At 43.4% G+C, this 25964-nt stretch overlaps 1 protein-coding gene across 1 annotated transcript in view; it reads right to left on the bottom strand.

Annotated features, from left to right (window-relative positions):
• The window catches only part of LOC144508504 (cadherin-4-like), a 650983-nt gene that overhangs the window by 23548 nt on the left and 601471 nt on the right, over positions 1-25964 (bottom strand). Inside the window, exons 13-14 of the mRNA XM_078236483.1 lie at positions 21639-21872; positions 21414-21553 (exon numbers count right to left, since the gene is read on the bottom strand). Coding sequence (XP_078092609.1) covers positions 21414-21553; positions 21639-21872 — 374 coding nt within the window. The remainder of the gene's footprint in view (positions 1-21413; positions 21554-21638; positions 21873-25964) is intronic.

Here is a 25964-nt window from a genome sequence, read left to right as displayed (position 1 = left end):
TGAAGGAAGCATCTGTTGTGGCTGATGGTTATGAATTATCCCACAACACATCGGTGACAGTAAACCTTTGTTTGTAACAGAGAAGCTAGAGAGATGAGAAATGATAGTGAACAGGACATTAATTATCATGGGGAGGATGGCAGAAGTAAAAAAGAAAGATGCTTCTTCGGGTAGTCAAAATAAATGGTATGGACTACCGGAGGCCCCAGTTTCACAGATGTCATTCTTCAGCTCTATCTAAGCTGTTCCAGTATAGCTACAACACTGACATCTATCTGGCAATGTGCAAAGTTTCCCAGGGATGTCCTGTACACAAGAAGGACAAACCCAACCTGGTCAATTACCACCACATCAGTCTACTCTTGATCATCAGTAAAGTGATGGAAGGGGTCACCCCAGTGCTATCAATTGGCACTTACTTAGCAATAAGCAGCTCACTGACGCGCAGTTTGGGTTCCACCAAGATCACTCAGTTCCTGACCTCATTAGACTCTTGGTTCAAACATGCACAAAAGAGCTGAACTCCAGAGGTGAGGTGAGAGCGACTGCCCTTGACATCAAGGCAGCATTTGACCGGGTGTAATATCAAGGAGCCCAAGTGAAACTGGAGTCAATGGGAATCAGGGGGAAACTCTCCACTGGTTGGAGTCAGACCTGGCACAAAGGAAGATGGTTATGGCTATTGGAGGTCAATCATCTCAGTTCCAGGACATCACTGCAGGAGTTCCTCAGGGTAGTGCCCTAGACCCAATCCCCTTCAGCTGTTTCATCAATGACCTTCTTTCCATCATAATGACAGGAATGGGGATGTTCGCTGATGATTGCACAATGTTCCACACCATTCGCAACTCCTCAGATACTGAATAAGTCCAAGTTCAAATGCAGGAAGATCTGAACAATATCTCGGCATCAGCTGAAAAGTGGCAAGTAACATCAATGTCACACCAGTGCCAGGCAATGACCATCTCCAACCATCACCTCATGACATTTAATGGCACTATCAACGTACTGAGGAGTTACCACTGACCAAAAACTTGAATTGGACTAGCCATATAAGTCATGTGGCTACAAGAACAGATCAAAGGCTATGAATACTGCAGTGAGTAACTCACCTACTGACTACCAAAAGCCTGCCAACCATCTACAAAGCACATGTCAGGAGTGTAATGGAATACTATCCACTTGCCTGGATGAGTGCAGCACCAACAACACTCAAGACGCTCAACGCCATCCAGGACAAAGTAATGTGTTTGATTTGCACCCAATCCACAAACATTCACTCTCTTAACCACTGATGCATAATGGCAGTAGTGTGTCCCATCCATAAGATGCACTGCACTCACTAGGTGTCCTTGTGCATTAATCACAAAAAGTTGGTTTGCAGGTGCAGCAGATAATTAAGAAGGCAAATGGAATTTTGTCCTTCTTTGCTAGAGGGATGGAGTTTAAAAATAGCGAGGTTATGTTGCAGCTGTATAAGGTGCTGGTGAGGCCACACCTGGAGTATTGCATACAGTTTTAGTTTCCTTACTTGAGAACAGATATACAGCCCTGGGGGGGATGCAGAGGAGATTCATTAGGTTGATTCCGGAGTTGAGAGGGTTGGCTTATGAGGACAGACTGAGTAGACTGGGACTATACTCATTGGAATTCAGAAGAATGAGGGGAGATCTTATGGAAACATATAAGATAGTGAAGGGAATAGATACGATAGAAGCAGGGAGGTTGTTTCCACTGGCAGGTGAAACTTGAACTAGGGGGCATGACCTCAAAATAAGGAGAAGCAGATTTAAGACTGAGTTGAGGAGGAACTTCTTCACCCAAAGGGTTGTGAATCTGTGGAATTCCCTGCCCAGTGAAGCAGTTGAGGCTACCTCATTGTATGTTTTTAAGGCAAGGATAGATACATTTTTGAACAGTAAAGGAATTAAGGGTTATGGTGAGCGGGCGGATAAGTGGAGCTGAGTCCACGAAAAGAGCAGCCATGATCTTATTGAATGGCAGAGCAGGCCCGAGGCCTACTCCTGATCCTAGTTCTTATGTTCTTATTATGAACTCACCAATGCTCCTTAGACTGCACCTTCCAAATCGATTATCACTATCATCTGGAAGGACAATGACAGCAGGAGCATGGAAGCACCACCATCTGGAAGATATCCTCCAAGCCACCCACCATCCTGACTTGCAAATATATCACTGTTCTTTCAACGCCACTGGATCAAAACCCTGGCACTCTCTTGCTAAAGGCATTGTGGACTTGAGTGGTTCAAGAAGGCAATTCTGCACCAAATTCTCAAAGCCAATAAGGGATGGGCATTAAATGCTCACCGAGCCAGCGATGCCCGCATCCTGTGAATGATTTTTTTTAAAAAAAGCATGAGTCAAGGAAACCAACATGTTTCTTTTGCAATAAGATTAAGGTTATGTGAAGGCAGAGTGCTAGAAATTGAAAGCTAAACCAGTGGCGTTGGTGCGAATGTCAAGCCATTCTCCAGAAAATGCGGCAGCAATGGTTTAAAACCTGTGACAAACCATCTTATGTATTCACAGTGGATGCAAATTGGAGAACAAAAGATCGTGGGAGTTTTATATTTGAGGGCAAAATAACTCCATGCTTGTCCGATGGAGGAGCCAAAAGGGTAGTTACTCTTAGAGGCGGGAGTCAGCTAAAACTCTGACGCTGGCAAAAGATATGAATTTATTTCTAGAGAGTTCTTGAAATAAAACTGTATCGATGCAGGGAATTTAAGGAAATTGATTACCTATTCCACTGTATAAATTGAATTCAATTTGTGCTCTCGTCAATTACTCTGTTATTGTGGGAGTGATGTCCAAACTGCCGATTAATGATGTTCACCTTATATTTGGAGACAATCTGATGGAAGATTGTGTGCTGCCTCAGGTTGTTTCTTCAAAATATATTGAAATTATTAAACATAAAGATGTATTGGTAAGGTTAATAGACTTGGGAAAACATATGCCTGTCTCTAAATCTGTTGGAACAAACAATAGTTTGACCCAAGAAATGCCCAAAGAATCAAAAGCTCAGAATTTTGAGATTACAAAGACATAAAGACTTCAGACTGATAACAAAAAGCTAACAATTGAAAATGAAATGACTTTGTCTGAATCAAACTTGCCTGCTGATCTGAATGCATAGGCATCAAAGAAAAATACAGCAGCACTCCAGGCTAATGGACAAACATAGAGAGAAAGAGACAGTGCTTCCGAACAAAATAATTCTGCTCTAAGTAATGCCGTTACGGTGGAACTACAAGGAAAGTTTCAAGTCCTGGATCACAAATTAAAATGTCAAAATGAAGGACTTCAGGAGTCCAGCGTTAAGAGTTGGCTGGCAGTGCTCTAATCCCTCCAGCAACAGTGCTCCAGTGATCGGAAGAGGCACTGCATGGAGCTGCCAAAGTCCAAGTCCCAGGAACCAGCTGCCTCGATAAGTATCAGGGTTTATATGGCAGGGAGGGTAGGAAAGGCCTGGAAGGTTGCCTGGGGAGCAAATCGGTGTCCTGGGGGATAGGCTGGCCATGGACGGGGGATGTTATGTGGAGGGGAGGGGAGAGGTCTGGAGGTCACCAGGCCTTAAAGGGAGGGTGCCACCAGTTGGAAGGGGGCTTCTGATGGAGTCACCTCTCCATCCCTACTTTCCTGGGTCCAGCCCCCACTGAGTTGTCATCTGCCTGTCAGCCTAAAAATTGAGGTGGGGAGGGGGGGAAACGGCCATTAAGTGGCCATTAATTATGCATTTAAGGGCCTCAATTGGGAAAGGGCAACTTCCTGAACAAGGCCTTGTCCACCCCAGCATAATATCACTGAGAGGTTGGGGTAGGCGAGAGCCTGGAGGGAGCCCCCTCCATGCAATTTCATGCACAACCTCACCTCAAAACTTGCGTGTGTGTGTATGGCTGAGTAGGGGAGGGGGGCAGCAATTTTTTTCGCAACATCAACATAACCTGGATGAAGTTCTTAAAGTGGTCAAAGAGGATTTTACTCAACAGAATAATAACCTGCTTAAGAGAAGGAGAAAATGTTAAATGACTTCTCGTGGAAAAGAACATGGAGTGTTTAAATCTTAGGAATGAACTTGAAGGTAAAAGCATTCCTGCATTTAAACAGGAGCAGGATCATTCAGTTTACCTGGCTAAAACATTCCTTACTGACCTGGACAATAAAAAAAATCTACAGCCATGAAAGAGATTGGAGATCTTGTGTTAACCTCAAACAAAATGATTCAGCGACTGTGTTTAAAAGTTAACACTCTTTTGACAATGTTGGATCTAATTCTAAAGAAAAGAAAAAAGACATATTGGCGCTCCATGAGAAGGAGAATTATGAATGGATTTAATTTCGATTTGCAGCTCCTAATGGACTTTGAAAGTCATAGCGATTGTCTACAAGGAAGAGAATTAGCAAAACTCCCTGGACTAATTTGATTGGGAAATCTTTTAACCGCGGACATGAAAACACTGTAAAATTTACTCAATAGGAGAAAGGAGATTTACTCTGATGAGTAATGGAAAGTGAAGCCTTGAGCAGCGAAAGAAATTCTCATCAATAAGAGAGAAAGGACTTTAGCATTTCCGGAAAGTGGCGTTCACCTCTTAACTGTTACATGTATTTGATTGATACAGGTTAAACCATGTGATACTGCCATGATGGACTGTTTCATGGCAAAACTTAACAGTTGGGGGTAGAATATTAGTTTTACTGTACCTGCTGAGTTAGTGAACAGAGTGTTTGCAATATTATATTTTAGATAGTAGCTTTGAAAACTTATCAATATAGTGATGCCTTTTCATCTCTTGACAGGGAACTGTTGTAGTATGAGATTTATAAGACTGTTGCGTTTTGTGACTGGGGCCGGAATTTTACCGGCCCACCCGCCACGGGAATCGGAGTGGGCGAGGGGCGGAGCATGGGAAGGTCTGCTAACCTCAGGCAGGATTTTACAGTTTTGGGATGAGCGAGGCCATAAAATCCCACTCTCGGGTCTCTAATTTAGGGTAAAAATGAAGGGGATCAAGTCTGAAGTCTGCCTGACATCAGGCCTGTTCAGGGAAGACACAAGCCGTTTGCTGGAAAGAATGGCATCATAGAATGGATCCAGCACATAAGACCATCTGGTTCATTGTGTCAGTGCTGCTCCACTAAAGGAGCAATTCACTTTGTTCCACTGCCCTGTCTTTTCTCCATAGTTCTGCATTTTTTTTTGTTTTCAGATAATGCCCCAATTCTCATTTGAAAGCCTCAGTTGAGTCTGCCTCCACCACACTCTCAGGAAGCGCATTCCAGATCCTGACCACTCACTGCATGGGAAAGTTTTTTCTCACGTCGTCATTGCTTCTTTCGCCAATTAGCTTAAGTCTCTGCTCTCTTGTTCCCAATCATTTCACCAAAACAGTTTCTCCATAATTACTCTGTTCAGACCGCTTGTGATTTTGAATACCTCTGTCAAATCTCCTCTCAACTTCTCTTCTCCGAGGAGAACAGTTCCAATTTCTCCAATCTTTCTACGCAACCGAATGCCCTCATTCCTGACACCACCACCATGATTTTTTAACCCTATCTAACACCTTCTTTCTGCAGTGTGCTGCCCAGAACTGGACGCAATACTCTAGTTGAAGGCAAACCAGGGTCTTACTCAGATTCAAAAGGACACAGATTTTCCTGCCATTAGTCAGGCAGTATGGTATTAGCACATCAATTGTATGAATATTAAGCCTGGTGTTGAAGGTTCAACAAAGGGAAGTATAAAATCATGTGCAAGTAACCCTTCAGCTGCTTCCAAGAGGTGATGAGTAAATTTAAAAGGATGCGGACGTTTAGAAGCGAGTGATCGTAGATCACTCTAAAATGGCATAGAGTTTACAATGGTTGATATTTTTAACATTTAATTAGGTTTCTGCAACAGTTGTGTAGGTACCAAGAGTGCCTGGCAAGCGCCAATATAGCTGGCACAATAAATGTGGAGACAGTAAACAGATACTGTGTCCAAGTGACTAAACAGCACAACACTCCAATCCCGTTTGACAGCTGGCAAAGTGGAAATGATTGAGAATGAGAATGAGAAGAAGGGTGGCACTTGCATCTTTCTGTGTCTGTACAGGACAGCATACAACATGCCAGCACGGGAGGGTATCAGCAAAGTTTAAAGTTAAAGTTTATTTTATCAGTCACAAATAGGTTTATATTAACACTGCAATGAAGTTACTGTGAAAATCCCCCTGTCGCCACACTCCGGCGTCTGTTCGGGTACACTGAGGGAGAATTTAGCATGGCCAATGCACCTAATCAGCACGTCTTTTAGACTGTGGGAGGAAACCGGAGCACCCGTAGGGAAACCCAGAAAGACACGGGGAGAACGTGCAGACTCCGCACAGACAGTGACCCAAGTTGAGAATCGAACCCAGGTTCCCTGGCGCTGTGAGGCAGCAGCGCTAATCACTGTGCCACCAGTTGGATAGAGTCTCCTGTTTGTTCTTTCCCACCCACCTGGCATCTCTTCGTTGCTGTCCTCATTTCCAAAAAGTTAGTGAAGGGCAATTCCTGTTGAGTAAACTTATTGCTTCCATATCTTGGATATGCAAAGAAATGGCAATGACAGAATCTGGGGTGCACACGTTTTTAAACCAGCTCAGGTGAAACAGAGAAGAGTCAAAAGCAAAGCTTGGAAACAGCTTGATGTGAATAGAAAGGAAATTCGGACAGGGTATAAAATGGGCTGCCAATGTGATATTACTTGCTTTACACCCGCTGTGGGAATTAAAATTACCCCTTATGTCTACATTATACTTGATAATTGTGTGTAACTGATTGGAAAATTCTGCTATAGCCACAAATAGACACTGAACAAAATGTGTTTCTTTTTTAATTTGAACTTCCGAGTAGAAAGCCAGAAAAACTGATACAACATGTTCTTCTCCCAACATTAATTAGGACAATCCAACAGCATCTTTTCTCATTTCTGACTTATTGAGAAAGGCAGTTAACAGGGAATAAATTAAGCATGATGACCTGGAGCTATAAGTTAAATAAGTACACTGACTGAAAAGAATGATGTAAGTTGGAGCTGTTAACTAGATACCACTGAAATCCACAACTAATTGTTGATATCATTCCAAGTGCAGAAGCGAAGGGAAGCGAAAGCCTTGTAATCTAAGTTACACTAATTGGATATTTTATTCTTGGGGAAATACATACACATCATCCAGGTTTCAAACTGGAACTGTGAAAATACTCTAATTGGGCCTTTCGTCCAAAGACACAGTCAATTGGAGAAAAGGAAATGAGCTTCGGATAGAGTTTACACCAGTTTGTAACAACATTTAGCAGCTGTCGCACGCGAGTATGTGGGAGAAATGACATCACTAATCTTGTCGATATAAATTGTGAAAGTTGCAATTATCCTCCTCCGTTGCTTCTCCATTGTTCAGTTCAGTGGGACTGTCCTAACTTGCTTCCACTCTTGCCTATTCCATTAGAGCTACAACATCTGTACTGGTGGCTCACTTTTAATCCCCCTGCTGTCACCTTGGAAAATCAACCAAGGATCCAATCCATCCCTGGCTAGCTTCCTTCCCTATTTACACACTACTCCTCAGTGATGTTAACAGCAGACTTCTCCAGCTTTCACGCAATGACACCTAGTAAAAATACCCCAAAGTCTCAACACTCAGTATCTTTGTAATCGCCTCCAATGTTCAGAAACTCGGTGCTGTCTGATTCTGGTTCCTTTTATAATCCCCCCCCCCCCCCACTCACCACAGCATTGGTGTCCACAGTGACAAGGCCCAATATTCATACATTTCCTCCCTTAATCCGTGACCCCACTCCGCCTTGCTCTTCTCCTTTAAGGTCTTCTCTAGAATCCACCCTTGGCCAAACATTTGGTAATCTTTCCTAATACCTTTTTTGACTCAGTTGTTTCTCTTTACAGCTTTGTGGAATACCTTGGGATGTTTTTCTATGGTAAAAATAAATACAGTTTGTTGCTGAAATACAGCATAAATGATAAATTAACAAAAATGGAGGGTGTTGGACAATAGCACTGGGTTATTTAGACCTCATGCATTATGCACTGAAGCACCTGGATAAAAAGGGAATGTACTTTGTTCCTTAAATTCACATTGACCTAGATACTTTGTGAAAAAAAAACTAATTTGCAAAGAGCTTTTCATAGCATTGAGATCAGGATGGCCTTGTTAGTATGCACTCATGTCATAAAGAATAATTACAAGTACTCACTCCACGTATAAGTATTTGTAAGATAGTTTTCTCCAATTCTCAAGTATTTGTAAACAGCAAATGAGAATAAACAGTCACATTTTTTTTTACAAAATGATCTTGTGAATTTTGAAACCACAATTCCAATATCAATTAAAAAAATACAGTACTCACAGTACAGAAGGAGGCCATTCGGCCCATCAAATCTGAACCGACCACATCCCAACCAGGCCCTATTCCCGTAACCCCACACAGTTACTCTGCTAATCCTCCTGACACTAGGGTCAATTTAGCATGGCCAATCAACCTAACCCGCACATCTTTGGACTGTGGGAGGAAACCGGAGCACCCGGAGGAAACCCATGCAGGCACGGGGAGAAAGTGCAAACTCCACACAGCCAATGACCCGAGGTCAGAATTCAACCCGGGTCCCTGGTGCTGTGAGGCAGCAGTGCTAACCACTGTGCCACCATGTCGGCCATATTTCTAGGGGAAAACACTGTAACAGTTAATTCTGAGGTCCCAATACATTTCCAGATCACATCATGAAAATAATTACTTTATGAAACTCAATGAAGTTGACTTTCCACAAATTGTCCGACCGATCATCCAATGCAACTTACATGGCAGATCTGCAGAAACCTCAGAGAAAAAATTGTTACCTTGAGCAGAATTTTTCCATCCTGCTCAAAGTGGGTTTGGTGGCAGACAGGAGTGCAGAATCTAGCAGGAGCTCTAGGGTGGGACTTTCCTGCCGCACTCACCCCAAAACCGAAAAATCATGCCCGAGGTCAATGGATCTTTGCATGGTCGCTCCTGCCACGATTCCGGTGGCGGGTGGGACGGGAAAATTCCGGTCAAAAAGTCAGAAACCCGCTGATGTAAAATCATGTTGCAATTCTCCCAATGATAAGCTAATGGAGCGTTGATCTCCACGCTGGCAGGTTGCTGATAAACAGTGGCTTGCACAAGGTGGACCCAGTTCACCAGAGATTTTGAGGTGAGTGCGACAAAGCCCTTCTGCCACAGCGCTACGCTGCTCCTGATGCCTTGCACACCACTCCGTTGGGGCAGATCAGTTCATCTCCGTGCTGAACTGGTCTTCATGGACAGCACAGTGCTGCTGGTCCCCTGGACCCTCCTGTGCCTCCGGGTCAGATCAGTACAGTGCCTGGGATTGGGGAATACAGGGCTCTCCTTCCTCCTTGTGCCACTAGTGTCTATCTGCACAGCACTGTCAGCCGCCGCAACAAAAGTCTGAATTGTGACTGGGGTTGGAAGGCAAGGTGATGCCATTGCTGGGGGAGGGACAACTGATGAGGACAAGGAGAGAGGAATGTGAGAAGAGGACTATGCAAGGAGGGGAGAGAAGGGTGAAGACTCGCGATAGCAATCAGAGGGACAAGGAAGTGAATGAAGAAGATGAACAATGGAAGGCAGAGGAAAGATCGAGAGGACGGAGACTGGATCCCGACAAGGCCTCATTAAAAGCTCACAAACAAGGGAGCCAAAGTAATACCATACAAAACCAGTGATTCATGTTGGAACACTCTCACACATAACATTGGCAGAGTTTCATAACATAAGTTTATTATGGGGTAGCTTCTCAAACAGTCTTTATAGACAACATTAACCGTCATTCGCCCTTTCCGTCCCTTCATCAAAGAACTCAAGCGAGTCAATCACGACTTGCCTTTAACACATCTGTGGTGGATTTCATTAATCAGCCCATATTTTTCCAAGTTCCAATTTTTTTTTTCCAGTTAATGTCTTCGAGTATACTCGTCACTGATATTATGCTTTATTGCTCTGTAATTTATGACTTTATCCCTCACCTCTATTTTGAGCAGGGGGCGTGTCATTTGCAACTGACCATTCCTCTGACACCACTCTCATATGGTTTGAAAGTTTGTGCCCACACGAGTCTTTGCAAGTTCCACCATTACTTTCCTCAACCCAAACTAGATAATTGTTCAACTTTTGAGTGCTGCCAATATTTTAAGTATATCCTCCCACACAATCTTGCTTTGTTTGCAACATTCTTTTTAGTACTTTGAATCTTTACTTAATGATGCCCACTAATCTACTTGGAAGCATCAGTTTTTGTTCATAATCCCAGAAAGCGTGATATATATCTCTCTTCCTCCTCCATGTACCATCTGTTAAGAGGACGTTGTTGACCATGGACTTTGGATTGGTCCATGATTATGCTTGGCAAAGTACTGCAGTGGTTTGCCATTGTCATCCGCAGTATGGCTGACCAGGAATCTCTCCTGCTCTTATTGCCTGCTGCCATGAGATGTATTGGAAGCATTTACAGGCTGCTGATCAAACTGTTTGGTCACATTCTGAACACATCTTCCGTGGCCATTAAGTCATGCACTGGGACCTGAACCTGGAGTTTCCGGCTTAGAGGTTGTGGGAACTACCACTGCACCACAAGACTTTCTGGCGTCTCTTCAGTAGAGGCAAATAGGTCAATGGAAAAGAAAACTGAGCAGTGTGTAAAATGGCCTGCTATTTTGTTGTCGCTCACTTTGTGCTATTTCCCAATTCTAAATGCACGCCTTGTTTAAAGTTGTACCCCGATATTACACATCTCAGCTCTGTTTAGTTACATTTTAAGCATGTTTTCAAAATGAGCCATAAGGAGACTAATGGTGGTATCCAAAAACAACAAGAACATGCGGTACACAGGATTTCTTGGAATCAAGTCTGTTTCCACGCTTTCTCTTCACTCTTCAACAACTATCAGCAATGCACAAATTGACTTGGCAGGGTGTTTGCATTTGCTTTGGAAGCAAATGGTTTCCATGCCAGACTCTTTTAAAATAATTGTTGATAGCATTGGCAGCTTTGGCAAGAGAGATTATCAGTAGCTTTTTTTTCCCCCTACATTTTGTCAGATTTTTTTTTAGATTTCATAGTTACTAATTCTGTACTTCAGATGGAAAGAAAATGCAAACAAGAATGCATTATTTCAATGTAATGTTGCAAATCAAGTTTAATACTGTGGTTAATGCATTGCATTGGAATTGGGGCTTCGATGGTCAACTAGCATGAAGATCACAGTAGTTATACAGACTTACACTTTGTCGAGCCCCGCGCTTACCTTCATTTCTGGGCACCCCCCCCTCCCCCATTTATATCACGTCCCTCCCAACCTCACCCCACAGAACACAAAGGAGCAAGCCACAAAAATGCACAAATTGATGACTGTTGAACCGCAGTGAGATTGACGCCAGTTTTTACACAAATTCAATACTTAGAATTCTTTTGGGAGAATTGTTCCCAATGTGTTTGTCCAGGAATCTTCAAGCCTATGTCATCAGATAATTCATCCATACTTTTGGTAGATGAGGATGAACGGGCAGTTTGTGCACTGTTCAATACTTTAAATGTATTAATGTAAAATAACAAACTGTCTTTTTGCCATGCTTTGTCCTCTCGGATTGCCTTCAATTTTCTGCATTTTCGACTGCCAAGTGTCGCTTAATATTAACTGGTCTTTCTTGGTTTTAATTAATATGAATTTTCTCAAAGAGCAGGCTTTTTTTGCCATCCTCAACCCCGGGGGTTAAGTTGCCCCTGCTCCCTTCGCTGCTCGACCATGACTAACCCAAGCCCCGAGCAGCTGGCTGGCTTGATCACCACCTCCCTCTTGCCTTTCTTTCGCCAATTAACCCCCCGGCCCGACAGCATCTCGCACCTCACCTTGACGACCTCGCTCTGCTGCTGGCTGCCTGGTTCTGGCCTGCCCAGCTCTCTTCAGCCCTGGCCTGGATGTCAAGTCACCACCGGTCCCCTTGATGACGGCTTGCTTCTGAATCCTGACTGACTGGTTGGCTCACCACCTCCTTCCTTTTGTGGCTTTATTTGCCAATTTGCCCAGCCCTGGCAGCACCTTGCATCTCGCCTCAACAACCTCACCTCACCGCTGGCTGCCTGGTTATGGTCTGCCCAGCCCTCCTCAGCCCTGGCCTAAGGTTCGAGTTGTCCAGGCTTCCCTTGGTGATGGCTTGCTTCGAGTAACGACCGGCTGACTGGCTCACCATCTCCCACCCTCATGGGCTTTTTCGCCAATTCGCAAAGAAGTTAGTGAAGTAAACATTGGAGATCTTCATCTTGATGGTTGTCTCTCTCCCTCCTCGTAACCTTAGCGTTCACCAGTGTTTTCCCGAAGATAAATTGACTAATCAGATTCTTATGTTGTTCTGCATTGCCTACTGACAGGCTCATTTGGGCCTATCAGCAAATGTAGAGATATAGGCTCTGATTGGAGCCCAAAGACACCAGACAGCACAGCAACCCCCCCACCCCACCCCACCCTTCCACCCATCTTGGTTAGGGCCCCTTTGCCTAGGCACAGTGGGGGGAATATTCCCACAGGAATCGTAGCCGGCAGGACAGAAAATTTGGTGGACCATGCAAAGGTCCGTTGACCTTGGGGAGGAATTTCCGGCCTTGGGACTATTGTGGCTGGAAAATCCTGCCCATTGTTTCCTTACAAGTTCACCTCTGAAGTGAACCTATTTTGTACAAAAAACTACATAACTGTGGTCTGCTATTTTCTTGTAATTACCAGTTTTTAAAACTATTATATATGTTTGTACTTTCAAAAGATTGGTCCAACAATAGTTGCATGCAACTTCTGCAAAAGTTGTGGAATTGCCTAATACAAGTTAACCATGGACATACTTTACTGGTTCCAGTATAATGAGCTCATTTTCTAGATTGATGTTTGTATGGTCCAGAATAAAGCAGTCATTATCTCTGACAGGAAATCACATCAGTTCATTCATTAAAACGCCCAGAAAGCAGAGGAGAACTCTGCAGTTTTACCAATTAGTCAGTCCTGATGTTTCAAAGATTGACTTGATGATCTTGCAACGTACAAAGCTGGTGGAAAAAAAATAGCCCTTTGAAGCACAAGCTTTTGACATGTCAGAGGAAAAAAAAAATCACAATTACAAAATACTTCACAGATTTCACATACCATCTAATTGCTAGGTTTCTACTCATCTGAGCTTAATTGTCATTCTTCACTTACAGCTCCAACAAATCTGAGAACACTATAAATTATAACTTCACACAAAACAAAGAGGCCGTGCTAAAAAGTTTGTGTAAAAATATCTCTCTACTACAAATAAAGTATGTGGAGCAGGGAATCTATGACTTCCGAGCATTTCTTTTCCCCCTCTTTCTCAGCACATCAGGACAAATATAAACCACAAACATATGAATATATCTTGACAGAAGGAATGCAAGGGTGTTGAGCAAATTTGAAAATTAGGAAAACGCACATTGGCTTGCATTCAGATGATGTGCGAACCCAAGGAAGTGTCCAAACTCAGAACCTTGGTCTACAACACAATTTCAGGGTAGATGGGAATAATGGAATCCCTAAATTACTGTGGCCTTCTGAAGCTTGCTCAATTGTTTCAGTGGCGTTGGAGAGTTTTCCAGAGATGATCATTAATTTGCCTCAGATCTTTACTTCTCCAAAAAGGTATTGCGATTGGAGACATTGGGCCTGATTTTACCATTTTGAGTCCAAGTGCAGAATCTGGGCGTCAAATAGACCCAAGGCTGGAATCCTCTTTCCAGCGTGCCCAGATGCTTTTTGCTGGCTCCGGTCCGATTCGTGCTGTGGGCGGGGCTTCGTGCTGCCGGACCGATCGGAGCTCTGAACTGCGCATGTGCAGTTCGAAAAAAATCTGAAGCAGCATGCCCGGGCGGGGAAAAAAAACCAGAGAGAGCGGCTTTCTGACCCAGATCACCCTCTTGGGCTGGGGGGGAGGGGGGGGGGGGGAGGTGGAGAGGGGGAGGTGGAGAGGGGACGGGACCCAGATCACCCTCTGGGGGTGGGGGGGGGGGGGGGGCCGGGAGGGAGGGAGGGGGCGGGACCCGGATCACCCTCTGGGGTGGGGGGGCGGGGGGGGAGGAGGAGAGAGGGCGGGACCCAGATCACCCTCTGGGGGTGGGGGGGGGGGGAGGGGGGGAGGGAGGAAGAGAGGGGGCGGGACCCGGATCACCCTCTGAGGTAGGGGGGGGGGCAGGAGGAGAGAGGGCGGGACCCAGATCACCCTTTGGGGGAGGGGGGGGGGCAGAGGAGGAGAGGGGGTGTGACGGGCCCATCTGGCTCACCAAGTCAGTTACAACACTGCATTCAGCATCTACTCAACCATCTTGGATACAAAGGATAATGGCATTAGGGTTCTGCATGGAAGCCTTGCTTATGCTAAAAATTATATCCTTGGTGTCGGCAGCCATTCCTGATGTTACAGAACCAGGAAGATCGACCAGTACCATTCATTATCCTTTGTATCCAAGATGGTTGAGTAGATGCTGAACACAGTATTGTAACTGACTTGGTGAGCCAGATGGACCCCAAGGCAGAAGGACCATCTTTGTGTTGACCAAAGTGGATCGAGCTGAGGAACATACCGCTTATCTTGCTAACAGAAGGATGGGGGAGGGAGACCAGCGATCGAGGTAGGTTGGGGGTGTGCTCAGCCGAGGGGGGCCTGCCTCCCAGGGGGGTCTGATCCGGGGGGGGGGTCTGCCGGGGTGGTTAGCGGGGGGTGGTCCGTGAAGGATGGTCGAGGAGGATGGTGACTTCACAAGGGCAGAGAGGGCTTCGGAGTTTCCCCTTCAGAATAGAAATCCGCTTCTGCAGGTTGCTAAAAGCGCGGATCCGGAACGGGCCAGAAGACGGTAAAGTGGGATTTGGCGGTAGGGTTGGGCGCGCGGTTCATTAAGTCGATTTAAATGCATGCTAATGCATTTAAATCGTCGGGCCACCCGATTCGGGTGCGGGCCGGACCAGCGCCCGAATCGGGTGTCGGTAAAGCCGCGATCTGCTCGGAATCGGGTGCAGATCGCGGTATAGGCCCGACGCCCAACTTTACTGCGATTTCGCGCCCGTAAAATCGGGCCCATTGCTCGTGGTTGCATTATGTCAGGAAGTGGCAAGCTTGATGGGCTGGATTATTCTTTCCAGTTCTTTATGTGTCTCCAGATGCACTTTCCTATTCTTAAACTTTCAATCTGCATAGTTTTCCCACATCTCTGTTCCACCCACAGCAAGAATTTCCAACACCACCTGATCCCGAAGTGATTTCTGCCAGTACTGCTGGCAGATATGCAATCAAATAATAGTTTATTAATGGAGAACAATAATTAATCTTGTGTCTGCTGCAAGTTGCCTCATTTCAGATGTAAAAAGCTGATGAAATGCCAACCTATCTCTTTTATCTCCTGCTTGTCTTTCAAATCTCAGTCACCATCAACCCATTTGTTCACTAATGTGAGAGAGTAGTCAACTATTTAAGCCCTGTTTTGAAAATGGTATCTATCATTAACATGACAGATGTGTCGGCATATTGATCATATGTTAGTCGGCATTTTAATTAAGTTTGCATCAATGCTGTGTGTCACAAATGGATATCTCAATCGTTAAGGGGCAAAACCGGAATTAGTTCTTACTAGACCTAAAAATGTTACCTTGAGAAATATCCAATATATGAATGATTGACACAAATTTAGCAATGCACCATATCGATCAATGACAATTAATACTCACAGTAAATTACAAAGCCAATCCTTTTTCACAGTAATTTTGTTTGAATTGTTTTGAATCATAGAATCCCTACAGTGCAGAAAGAGGCCATTTGGCCCATCGAGCCTGCACCGACAACGATCCCACCCAGGCCCTATCCCTGTCACCCCATATATTTACCCTGCTAATCCCCCTGACACTAATGGACAATTTATCATGACCAATCCACCTAACTTGCACATCTTTGGACTGTGGGAGGAAACTGCAGCACCCAGAGGAAACTCACGCAGACACGGGGAGAATGTGCAAACTCCACACAGACAGTAACCCAAGCTTGGTTTTACTGCCTATCCCAGCTTCCTGAATTATCAATGAATCCAATTCAATTTCACTTCTCTTCCAAGCTTTCTTGAATTTGTTAAACTTCCATGAAATTAGTTTGACTCTCCAGTTGTAAAAATGATAAATAACCTGTGTTTACAATTTTACATTAAAAGAGTTCAGTGAGATACTCTTAACACTGGCATCTATTGCATTTTCAACATAAAGTTATGTTAATGTCAATCTCAAGTTGGCTGTGTTCATTCTGGATACTTCAGATGGGATCTCATATCTAGAAATAGCACTTTTTTAGATTATTTTTTACAAAAAAGACCCTCTTTAATTTTATATTTCATATGAGAGTATGCATGAGAAAGCTGTTACGTACAACTGTTTTTGAAAGTTTCTGAGATAACAGTTTTACTTAATTGTTCTCAAGGCCGCATTTGTTCCCATCCTTAGGCTGCCCTGAAAAGGTTGTGGTGCATTTGCTGCTGAATGAGTGCAGTCCTAATGCTGATGATGTTTCCGTGGTAATATAAAGTAACAAATCTAAGGATTTTGGCCCAACAACATCGACATATATTGCTATTCCTTCAATCAGGATGATGTGTAAATTGGAGAGAGCGGTGATTTTGCAGCTTTTGTCCTTCTAGGTGGTTTTAGGGGTTTGAGATACTTTTAAAGTAAGTGTTGTGAGTTGATCCAGTTTATCTTGTAGATAGTACACACAGCAGTCACAGTGCACTGGGCTTGGAAGGAGTCCATAGTGATTTCAGTTACAGGGATAATGTATTATAGCTACTGTAAATGCAAAGAAGTTTGATTAAATATATTGGTCGGGGCTGCCTCATTCTGCTAGTTTGGATATTCTACCTTTATGTTGTAAATTTCCCAAATCTTGATAACATTAATATGCTCTGCCTGAAATGCAACCACAAGAATTGCACCAATTCCCTGAAATGCAAACACTTTTTAAGCAATTATTTATTCACCTCAAGAGAAGGTACATTAAACATGAAGCGCAAGATTAAAGTCATATAACAACTAACCTCAGATGAACCAATTGAGGCTCAGGTGTGGAGAAAACCACTAATTGACAATGAGGTCAATATGAAAATTTAAAGTAAAGTTTATTTATCAGACACAAGTAGGCTTACATTAACACTGCAATGAAGTTACTGTGAAAATCCCCTAGTCGCCACACTTAGGCGCCTGTTCAGGTACACTGAGGGAGAACTTAGCATGGCCAATGACCTAACCAGCACGTCTTTCAGAATGTGGGAGGAAACCGGAGCACCCAGAAGAAACTCACACAGACATGGGGAGGACGTGCAAACTCCACACAGACAGTGACCCAAGCCGGGAATTGAACCCGGGTCCCTGGCTCTGTGAGGAGCAGTGCTAACTACTGTGCCACTGTGCTGCCCTGTAGCAACAGTTTGCAAGTTTCTTACTTTTCCAACTTACAAAAATGTGTTTAAATAAAGCAATAATGCACAATAAGGCACTTCGAGGGGGATCTGCACACTGAGGTAATATGGGCTGAGGTTAGAAATAGGAAAGGAGCGGTCACGTTGTTAGGAGTTTACTATAGGCCCCCAAATAGTAATAGAGATGTGGAGGAAGAAATTGCTAAGCAGATTATGTGTGGGGGTCACAGGGTAGTTGTCATGGGGGACTTTAACTTTCCAAATATTGCTTGGAATCTTTGTAGGTCAAATAGTTCGGATGGGGCAGTTTTTGTGCAGTGTGTGCAGGAGGGTTTCCTGACACAATATGTGGATAGGCCGACAAGAGGTGAGGCCACATTGGATTTGGTACTGGGAAATGAACCGGGCCAAGTGTTAGATTTGGTTGTGGGAGAGCACTTTGGAGATAGTGACCACAATTCGGTGTCTTTTGTTATTGCAATGGAGAGGGATAGGGCCGTACAGCAGGGCAAGGTTTACAATTGGGGGAGAGGTAATTATGATGCGATTAGGCAAGAATTAGGGGGCATAAGTTGGGAACAGAAACTGTCAGGGAAAGGAACAAATGAAAAGTGGAACTTTTGCAAGGAACAAATACTGGGAGTCCTTGATAGGTATGTCCCTGTCAGGCAGGGAGGAAATGGCCGAGTGAGGGAACCATGGTTCACGAAAGAGGTGGAATGTCTTGTGAAAAGGAAGAGGGAAGCTTATGTAGGGATGAGGAAACAAGGTTCAGATGGCTCGATTGAGGGTTACAAGTTAGCAAGGAATGAGCTGAAAAAGGGGCTTAGGAGAGCTAGGAGGGGACATGAGAAGTCCATGGCAGGTCGGATGAAGGAAAACCCCAAGGCTTTTTACTCTTATGTGAGGAATAAAAGAATGACCAGGGTGAGGTTAGGGCCGGTCAACGACAGTAGTGGGAACTTGTGTATGGAGTCAGTAGAGATAGGCGAGGTGATGAATGAATACTTTTCTTCAGTGTTCACCAAGGAGAGGGGCCATGTTTTTGAGGAAGAGAAGGTGTTACAGGCTAATAGGCTGGAGGAAATAGATGTTCGGAGGGAGGATGTCCCGGCAGTTTTGAATAAACTGAAGGTCGATAAGTCCCCTGGGCCTGATGAAATATATCCTAGGATTCTTTGGGAGGCAAGGGATGAGATTGCAGAGCCTTTGGCTTTGATCTTTGGGTCCTCGCTGTCCACGGGGATGGTGCCAGAGGACTGGAGAATGGCGAATGTTGTTCCTCTGTTTAAGAAAGGGAATAGAAATGACCCTGGTAATTATAGACCGGTTAGTCTTACTTCGGTGGTTGGTAAATTGATGGAAAATCAATGATGCGATTAGGGATTTACGACCATTTAGAAAAATGCGGATTAATCCGGGATAGTCAGCACGGATTCGTGAAGGGCAAGTCATGCCTCACAAATTTGATTGAATTTTTTGAGGAGGTAACTAAGTGTGTTGATGAAGGTAGGGCAGTTGATGCCATGTACATGGATTTTAGTAAGGCGTTTGATAAGGTCCCCCATGGTCGGCTTATGATGAAAGTGAGGAGATGTGGGATAGAGGGAAAGTTGGCCGATTGGATAGGTAACTGGCTGTCTGATCGAAGACAGAAGGGGGTGGTGGATGGAAAATTTTCGGATTGGAGGCAGGTTGCTAGCGGAGTGCTACAGGGATCAGGGCTTGGTCCTCTGCTCTTTGTGATTTTTATTAATGACTTAGAGGAGGGGGCTGAAGGGTGGATCAGTAAATTTGCTGATGACACCAAGATTGGTGGAGTAGTGGATGAGGTGGAGGGCTGTTGTAGGCTGCAAAGAGACATAGATAAGATGCAAAGCTGGGCTGAAAAATGGCAAATGGAGTTTAACCCTGATAAATGTGAGGTGATTCATTTTGGTAGGACTAATTTAAATGTGGATTACAGGGTCAAAGGTAGGGTTCTGAAGACTGTGGAGGAACAGAGAGATCTTGGGGTCCATATCCACAGATCTCTAAAGGTTGCCACTCACGTGGATAGATCTGTGAAGAAGGCCTATAGTGTGTTAGCTTTTATTAACAGGGGGTTGGAGTTTAAGAGCTCTAGGGTAATGCTGCAACTGTACAGGACCTTGGTGAGACCACATTTGGAATATTGTGTGCAGTTCTAGTCACCTCACTATAAGAAGGATGTGGAAGCGCTGGAAAGAGTGCAGAGGAGATTTACCAGGATGCTGCCTGGTTTGGAGGGTAGGTCTTATGAGGAAAGGTTGAGGGAGCTAGGGCTGTTCTCTCTGGAGTGGAGGAGGCTGAGGGGAGACTTAATAGAGGTTTATAAAATGATGAAGGGGATAGATAGAGTGAACGTTCAAAGACTATTTCCTCAGGTGGATGGAGCTATTACAAAGGGGCATAACTATAGGGTTCATGGTGGGAGATATAGGAAGGATATCAGAGGTAGGTTCTTTACGCAGAGAGTGGTTGGGGTGTGGAATGGACTGCCTGCAGTGATAGTGGAGTCAGACACTTTAGGAACATTTAAGCGGTTATTGGATAGGCACTTGGAGCACACCAGGATGATAGGGAGTGGGATAGCTTGATATTGGTTTCAGATAAAGCTCGGCACAACATCGTGGGCCGAAGGGCCTGTTCTGTGCTGTACTGTTCTATGTTCTAACTCAGTTTAAAACTTATATACTAACTCGATCCAACATCCAAGACAGTAAACAATGTCTCGAGAGGAAGAAAACAATAGATCCAGAACAATGTAATACGTGCATATCTAACAGGGGATGAAAATCCTCATGTTAATAACCAGCAAAAAAATTCATGCATTTACTATCTGAGGTTTCCTCTTTCATACCTGCACAGATTTTTTTTCCACTGAAACTTATAAAACTTCACTCCTCCTGTGTTCTAGAATGCTTGAGGCAAGTTAACCAATTTTGAGCAAACACAAACAAATGCAAGAACAATTTAAACAAATGCAAGAGAATGGTAAAATATCACATTGAGAGCATGTAAGTATCAAACTCAGTTAATAATCTCATTGGTTTTATTAGTACATTAATATTGAACTTAAAGCAACCTGCACATCCCCATCACTGCTGCAATATTTTGCATCAACTCCCTAATAAACTTCCTAATGACAAATGAAAAATATTCCAATGTTTGTTAGCTCATTAGTGTTGAATTTTTAATGATATTATTTTCCTAAATGCATTGTAGCACATGGATTAGTCTTCGTCACACAATCTGAAGTTCCTTGTAATTGTAGAGTAGAAAAAAAAGTTTTTTGAGCAAGAGCTGTCAACAAATTAAAAATATTTTGGCATCGTGGTACAATGCCAAACTGCAGTGTGACATGTCAGTCCCAGAACCCTTTCAGAAATGTAATAGTTTGCTGCTTTTGTTAGATATCGAAACCAGTTTTAAAAATACAGCCCTAATGCTTCGCTAACAGTATCGTCAAGGTCAAATGTGGACATTGCTCTGAACATCGCATAATTATTTTATTCCAGTAAACTTCTATTTTAGTGGATCTTTAAATAAAAGCACTGAACTTGAAGTTTCAAAATTACGGTTTTATCACAGAAGATGATAAACTGCAAAAAATGATGTTAACCCTTTTGACTACCTACTCTCTATAAGACTGAACTCAACGTGAATACTTTTTTGAATTTTTGTGAACTGTGACAATTTTGTTTTCTGAGATGCCCCGAGGTCTTGTCCACAGCTGGATTTACGATAGGAGCTTCCCTGAGAATGAAACAGTCGCAATACCTGGAACGAGTGGTTAGGTTATTCTAGAATGACTGAGACAGACTAAGTTGCTCCCTCACCTGATCCTCCTCACCGCCACCTTCTTCATCGTATTTCAGAATATTGTCCCTGACGTCGTCCTCTGGATCAATCAGGAGTTGCTTTGTCTGCCGTTCCTTATCTCTGCGTTTCATCCATACCACAAACAGCAAGACGAGTACTGAAGAAAATTGGAAATATTTAACTAGGCCATTAGCATGTTACTGATGTTAATTGAATCGTTTCACTCCAACTGCAATACTCACTTAACAAAATTATGATACATATAAGGATTGCAATAATGGCTCCTGTGCCCAATCCAGCTGCTGCTATAGCACCAACAGCTGTACAATCACCATGTTCATCACAAGGGCAGACTTTCACTTTAATAACAGAGGTGCTGGATAATGGAGGGTTGCCAGAATCTGTGATTATGATTGGAACATCGTATACACCAGCGACCAGGAAACCAATCTTCAAACTGAGCTGGGCAGAGTCCCCTGTAGAATTCAGAAAGGGAGAGAAATCAAAAGAAATTCTACACGCCACAAACAGCTCAATGAGCTCTTCCACAACTGAAGAAGCAGAGATAACCTCGGCAGTGATCGTAAATCACAAGCACGATAGATTTACAATTCGCACAAACTACATGCAAGGAAAGTTTATTCTTCATAAAAAAAAATGACTGGAATTCATGATTGCCCAAAAGATATTTAACACGCTCGCGCAAACTAACCAGAGTCTCGGTGCGGCATTAATTAGCTCAGGAGTGCTGTGACCGTATGTTTTAATTAACATTCTTTCACACTCGCATGGATTACCATTCCGCAAGGCAAAAAAAAATGTTCACTAGAATACATAATTGTTTACTCAATTCCATTATCAAACCTGCTTATGGAGTAATAATTTTACGATGCACTATACTGTGGGTGTTAAATTGTTTATTTCAGTTCTAGTATGGAAATGTTGTTAAAAATAGGATTGTATAGACTCATATATTTCATGACCAAGCTGACCATAAACTGACAACGAATCGATACGGAATGATTTGAACAAACAGCATGGCTTATTGCTTACCGACCAGGTGCTCACTTAATTTTCTTTTCCAAATGTTTTACAGCCACACTCACTCTGATTAAACATAGAAACATAGAAGAGAGGAGTAGGAGGAGGCCATTTGGCCCTTCGAGCCTGCTCCGCCATTCATCACAATCATGGCTGATCGCCCAACCCAATAGTCTAATCCTGCTTTCTCCCCATAACCTTTGATCCCATTCGCCCCAAGTGCTATATCCAGCCGCCTCTTGAATACATTCAATGTTTTGGCATTAACTACTTCCTGTGGTAATGAATTCCACAGGCTCACCACTCTTTGGGTGAAGAAATGTCTCCTCATCTCCGTCCTAAATGGTCTACCCCGAATCCTTAGACTGTGACCCCTGGTTCCGGACATCCCCACCATCGGGAACATCCTCCCTGCATCTACCCTGTCGAGTCCTGTTAGAATCTTATAAGTCTCTATGAGAACCCCCCTCATTCATCTGAACCCCAGCAAAAACAATCCTAACCTAGTCAATTTCTCCTCATACATCAGTCCCGCCATCCCTGGAATCAGCCTGGCAAACCTTCGCTGCACACCCTCAAGAACAATATTATTTTTAAAGCAGAGTGGCTTTCGAAGGGAACCATCAGATTACAACTGGCTGAATGGCCTGTGGTCTGTGCTATGGCCATTTATGATATTATGATGCTACGATTACCAGCAGACAGTTAATTTTCTTTATGCCCTAAATGACAGCAATCACACGAGAAATAGAATTAATAGCACATTTGAAATGAATCTAAGTTGAAATGATAATAAAAAGTTTAAGCTAAGGTGTTAAAAGGTGTTTTAAAAAAGCACGAGCAAGAGATCCCATTATTCCCTCAATATATCCTTGCAAATTCTATGGCATCTTACATGAAGTGTATTTATACTTACTACTCTGAAAAGAACAGGTGCTTGATTCATTTATGTAAGCCCCCTTTACAAAGCTTAATATTTGAATGAGTTTGAGAGTTTCTAAGTGGGGTAGCACTCAAAGATAGCACGCTCATTGTAAGCTAATAGAATTTACATATGCATATGACATTAATTATAAAATGGATTTTCTCTGTGCGGCAACAACATATCCCTTGGCTTGATATTGAGAGGAAATGTTTCCTTTGTTTAAAAATATTACAATGCTAATGACACACTGAACAAACCTATTCAATACACAAATAAGCAGCTTTAAGAAAGTAAATTAATGGTGAATGAGAATTCAGGTTTTTAACTTGTAACACGTTTTGTTTAATATATCCTAGAGTTAGCTCTCCACACAGCAAATACATTTTGTTCCTCAAGGCTAGCTTTGGGGCTATATTGGGCCAAAAAAATCTTATTTGCTTTCGTAAGTTAGGCCTAGCAAGGAAGATTTGTCAATAAAAACAAAAATAAACTCAGCCAATCTGGCAACATCTGCAGCGAGAGAAATGGTTAACAAGGGGAATTTTCCCATTCTGCCCACCATGGGGATCTTAGCGGATAAGGGGCGGACCATGGAATGGTCCGTTGATCCTCGGGCGGGATTTTCTTTTCAGGGTGAGCGCGGCCAGAAAATCCTGCCCAACGTTTCAAGTTCATATGACTCTTCTAAAGAACAGAAGAGGGATAGAAATGCGATGAATTATATACTTGGAGAAGGCGGTGGGGCAGATGGAAGGTCAGTGATAGGATGGGGGCTAAGGAGAGGTTGACAAATATGTCATGGAAAACATGTATTGTTACCTTGATCGTGAAGCCAATATCATTATCACTTTTCCCAATTTACTCAGCTACACAGTCAAAGCAAAAGAAATGCAAGCCAGTAAAACAGTGAAAAATTAGCTGCTTTTCCAACCAGAGGACCTGTTGTGTAGGATACAACAAAGACACATCTGCTGTAAACTCGCCATGAGCTGCAAGCTGTGGTAGTCAGCCAGTTCTCTCACTCATGCTAGAAGGTCATCGGTATCCCAACGACTAGCAACTTGTTGGGATGATTAGATTTTTTTGTGTTTTGTGGTTATGTTAGCTTTTTTGGATATCATATCCAGGGATTTATTAACACATTTATAAGACCTGAAATATCACTCTGGAGTATTAAAGCACCAGAAACTAACAGTCATGGTGCCTTAGTAATCGAATTGTTCAGCCTATTAATGTAATTGTACCTGTGTTAAACACGGTCAAGCCATTTGGGAATGCTTGTTTCAAACATTATTATGAATATATGAAAACATCATTGATTTCCTTATGCTATCTCTAAACACAAAAGATGTGATCCAGCTGATACTGTTGTTTACTCAAATCAATATGTATAAATCACATAAAGAGCTCTATCCTGCTTGTCCTCTGCAAAGTAAAATGTAAGCAATTTGATTCCACAGTAAAATTACCCAAGGAAAATAGCAAATAATGTGTTTTGGAATCAGTTATGAGAGATAAAAAGAGACCTTGCCACTAAACAAATAGCTTTCCATTTACCAGCAGAAAGTCCCACAGAATCACTGCAGACAACTGCTCACATTCAGATTACAGCAATGCCCTGAACCAAATGAAATGATTACAGTGGACAACATTTTCACTTTCAGCCATGGGCAGCACAGTGATAAGCACTGCTGCCTCACAGTGTCAGGGACCCGGGTTCAATTCCAGCCTCAGGTGACTGTCTGTGTGGAGTTTGCACGTTCTCCTCATGTCTGCGTGGGTTTCTTCCGGGTGCTCTGGTTTCCTCCCACACTCCAAAGATGTGCAGGTTAAATGGATTGACAATGCTAAAATTGCCCTTTAGTGTCTCAAGATGTGTAGGTTAGGAGGGATTAGCGCGGTAAATATGCGGGGTTAGGGGATAGGGTCTGGGTGGGATGCTCTGCAGATGGGCCAAATGGCCTGTGACTGTAACGTTTCTCTGACTTTTCTGATAGACTGAGGCCTCAGATTTTGACATTAGATTGATTCTGTTATATTGTCTCCTTCCTGCTCTCTGTTTACCACCATGCCTGTTCCACCTGACCTCTGACATGTCCAGGTAATTTAAATTCTCTTGGCTTACAGTCTCAAGCACATTTTAGCAGCCACTTCCTGCCTTAGCCACCAATTATCTTTTATCCTCTCCTTGATGCCACCCATTCAATTTTCATTTCTCTCCTCTCAAGCACTTGGTTGCTTTCACCATCCTACTCAACCAGGCACTGTTGAGACCATAAGAAACAGGAACAGGAGTCGGCCATTCAGCCCATCAAGCTTGCTCTGCCATTCAATGACTGATCTGACGACGTTCCTCATGTCCACTCTCCTGTCCTTTCCCCATAAATGTTGATTCGGTCACTGATCAAAAATCTATCTATCTCAACCTTAAACATCAACAACGACTCTGGCCCCCCCCTCGCCCAGCTCTCTGTGGCAAGGAGTTCCAAGGTCTCACAACCCTCAGAGAAGTGCCCCGATAGCTTTGTGGTGGGGGAGGGTAGAACCCTCAATACCTTTGTGGTGGGGGCGGGGCACAGAAGAGCGGTTCCCCATGTCTATG

Source organism: Mustelus asterias, chromosome 20, assembly GCF_964213995.1.
Source record: "Mustelus asterias chromosome 20, sMusAst1.hap1.1, whole genome shotgun sequence".
Classification (NCBI taxonomy): domain Eukaryota; kingdom Metazoa; phylum Chordata; class Chondrichthyes; order Carcharhiniformes; family Triakidae; genus Mustelus; species Mustelus asterias.
Note: the sequence above shows the minus strand (reverse complement) of the source record. Positions and strands in the feature narration are given on the sequence as shown.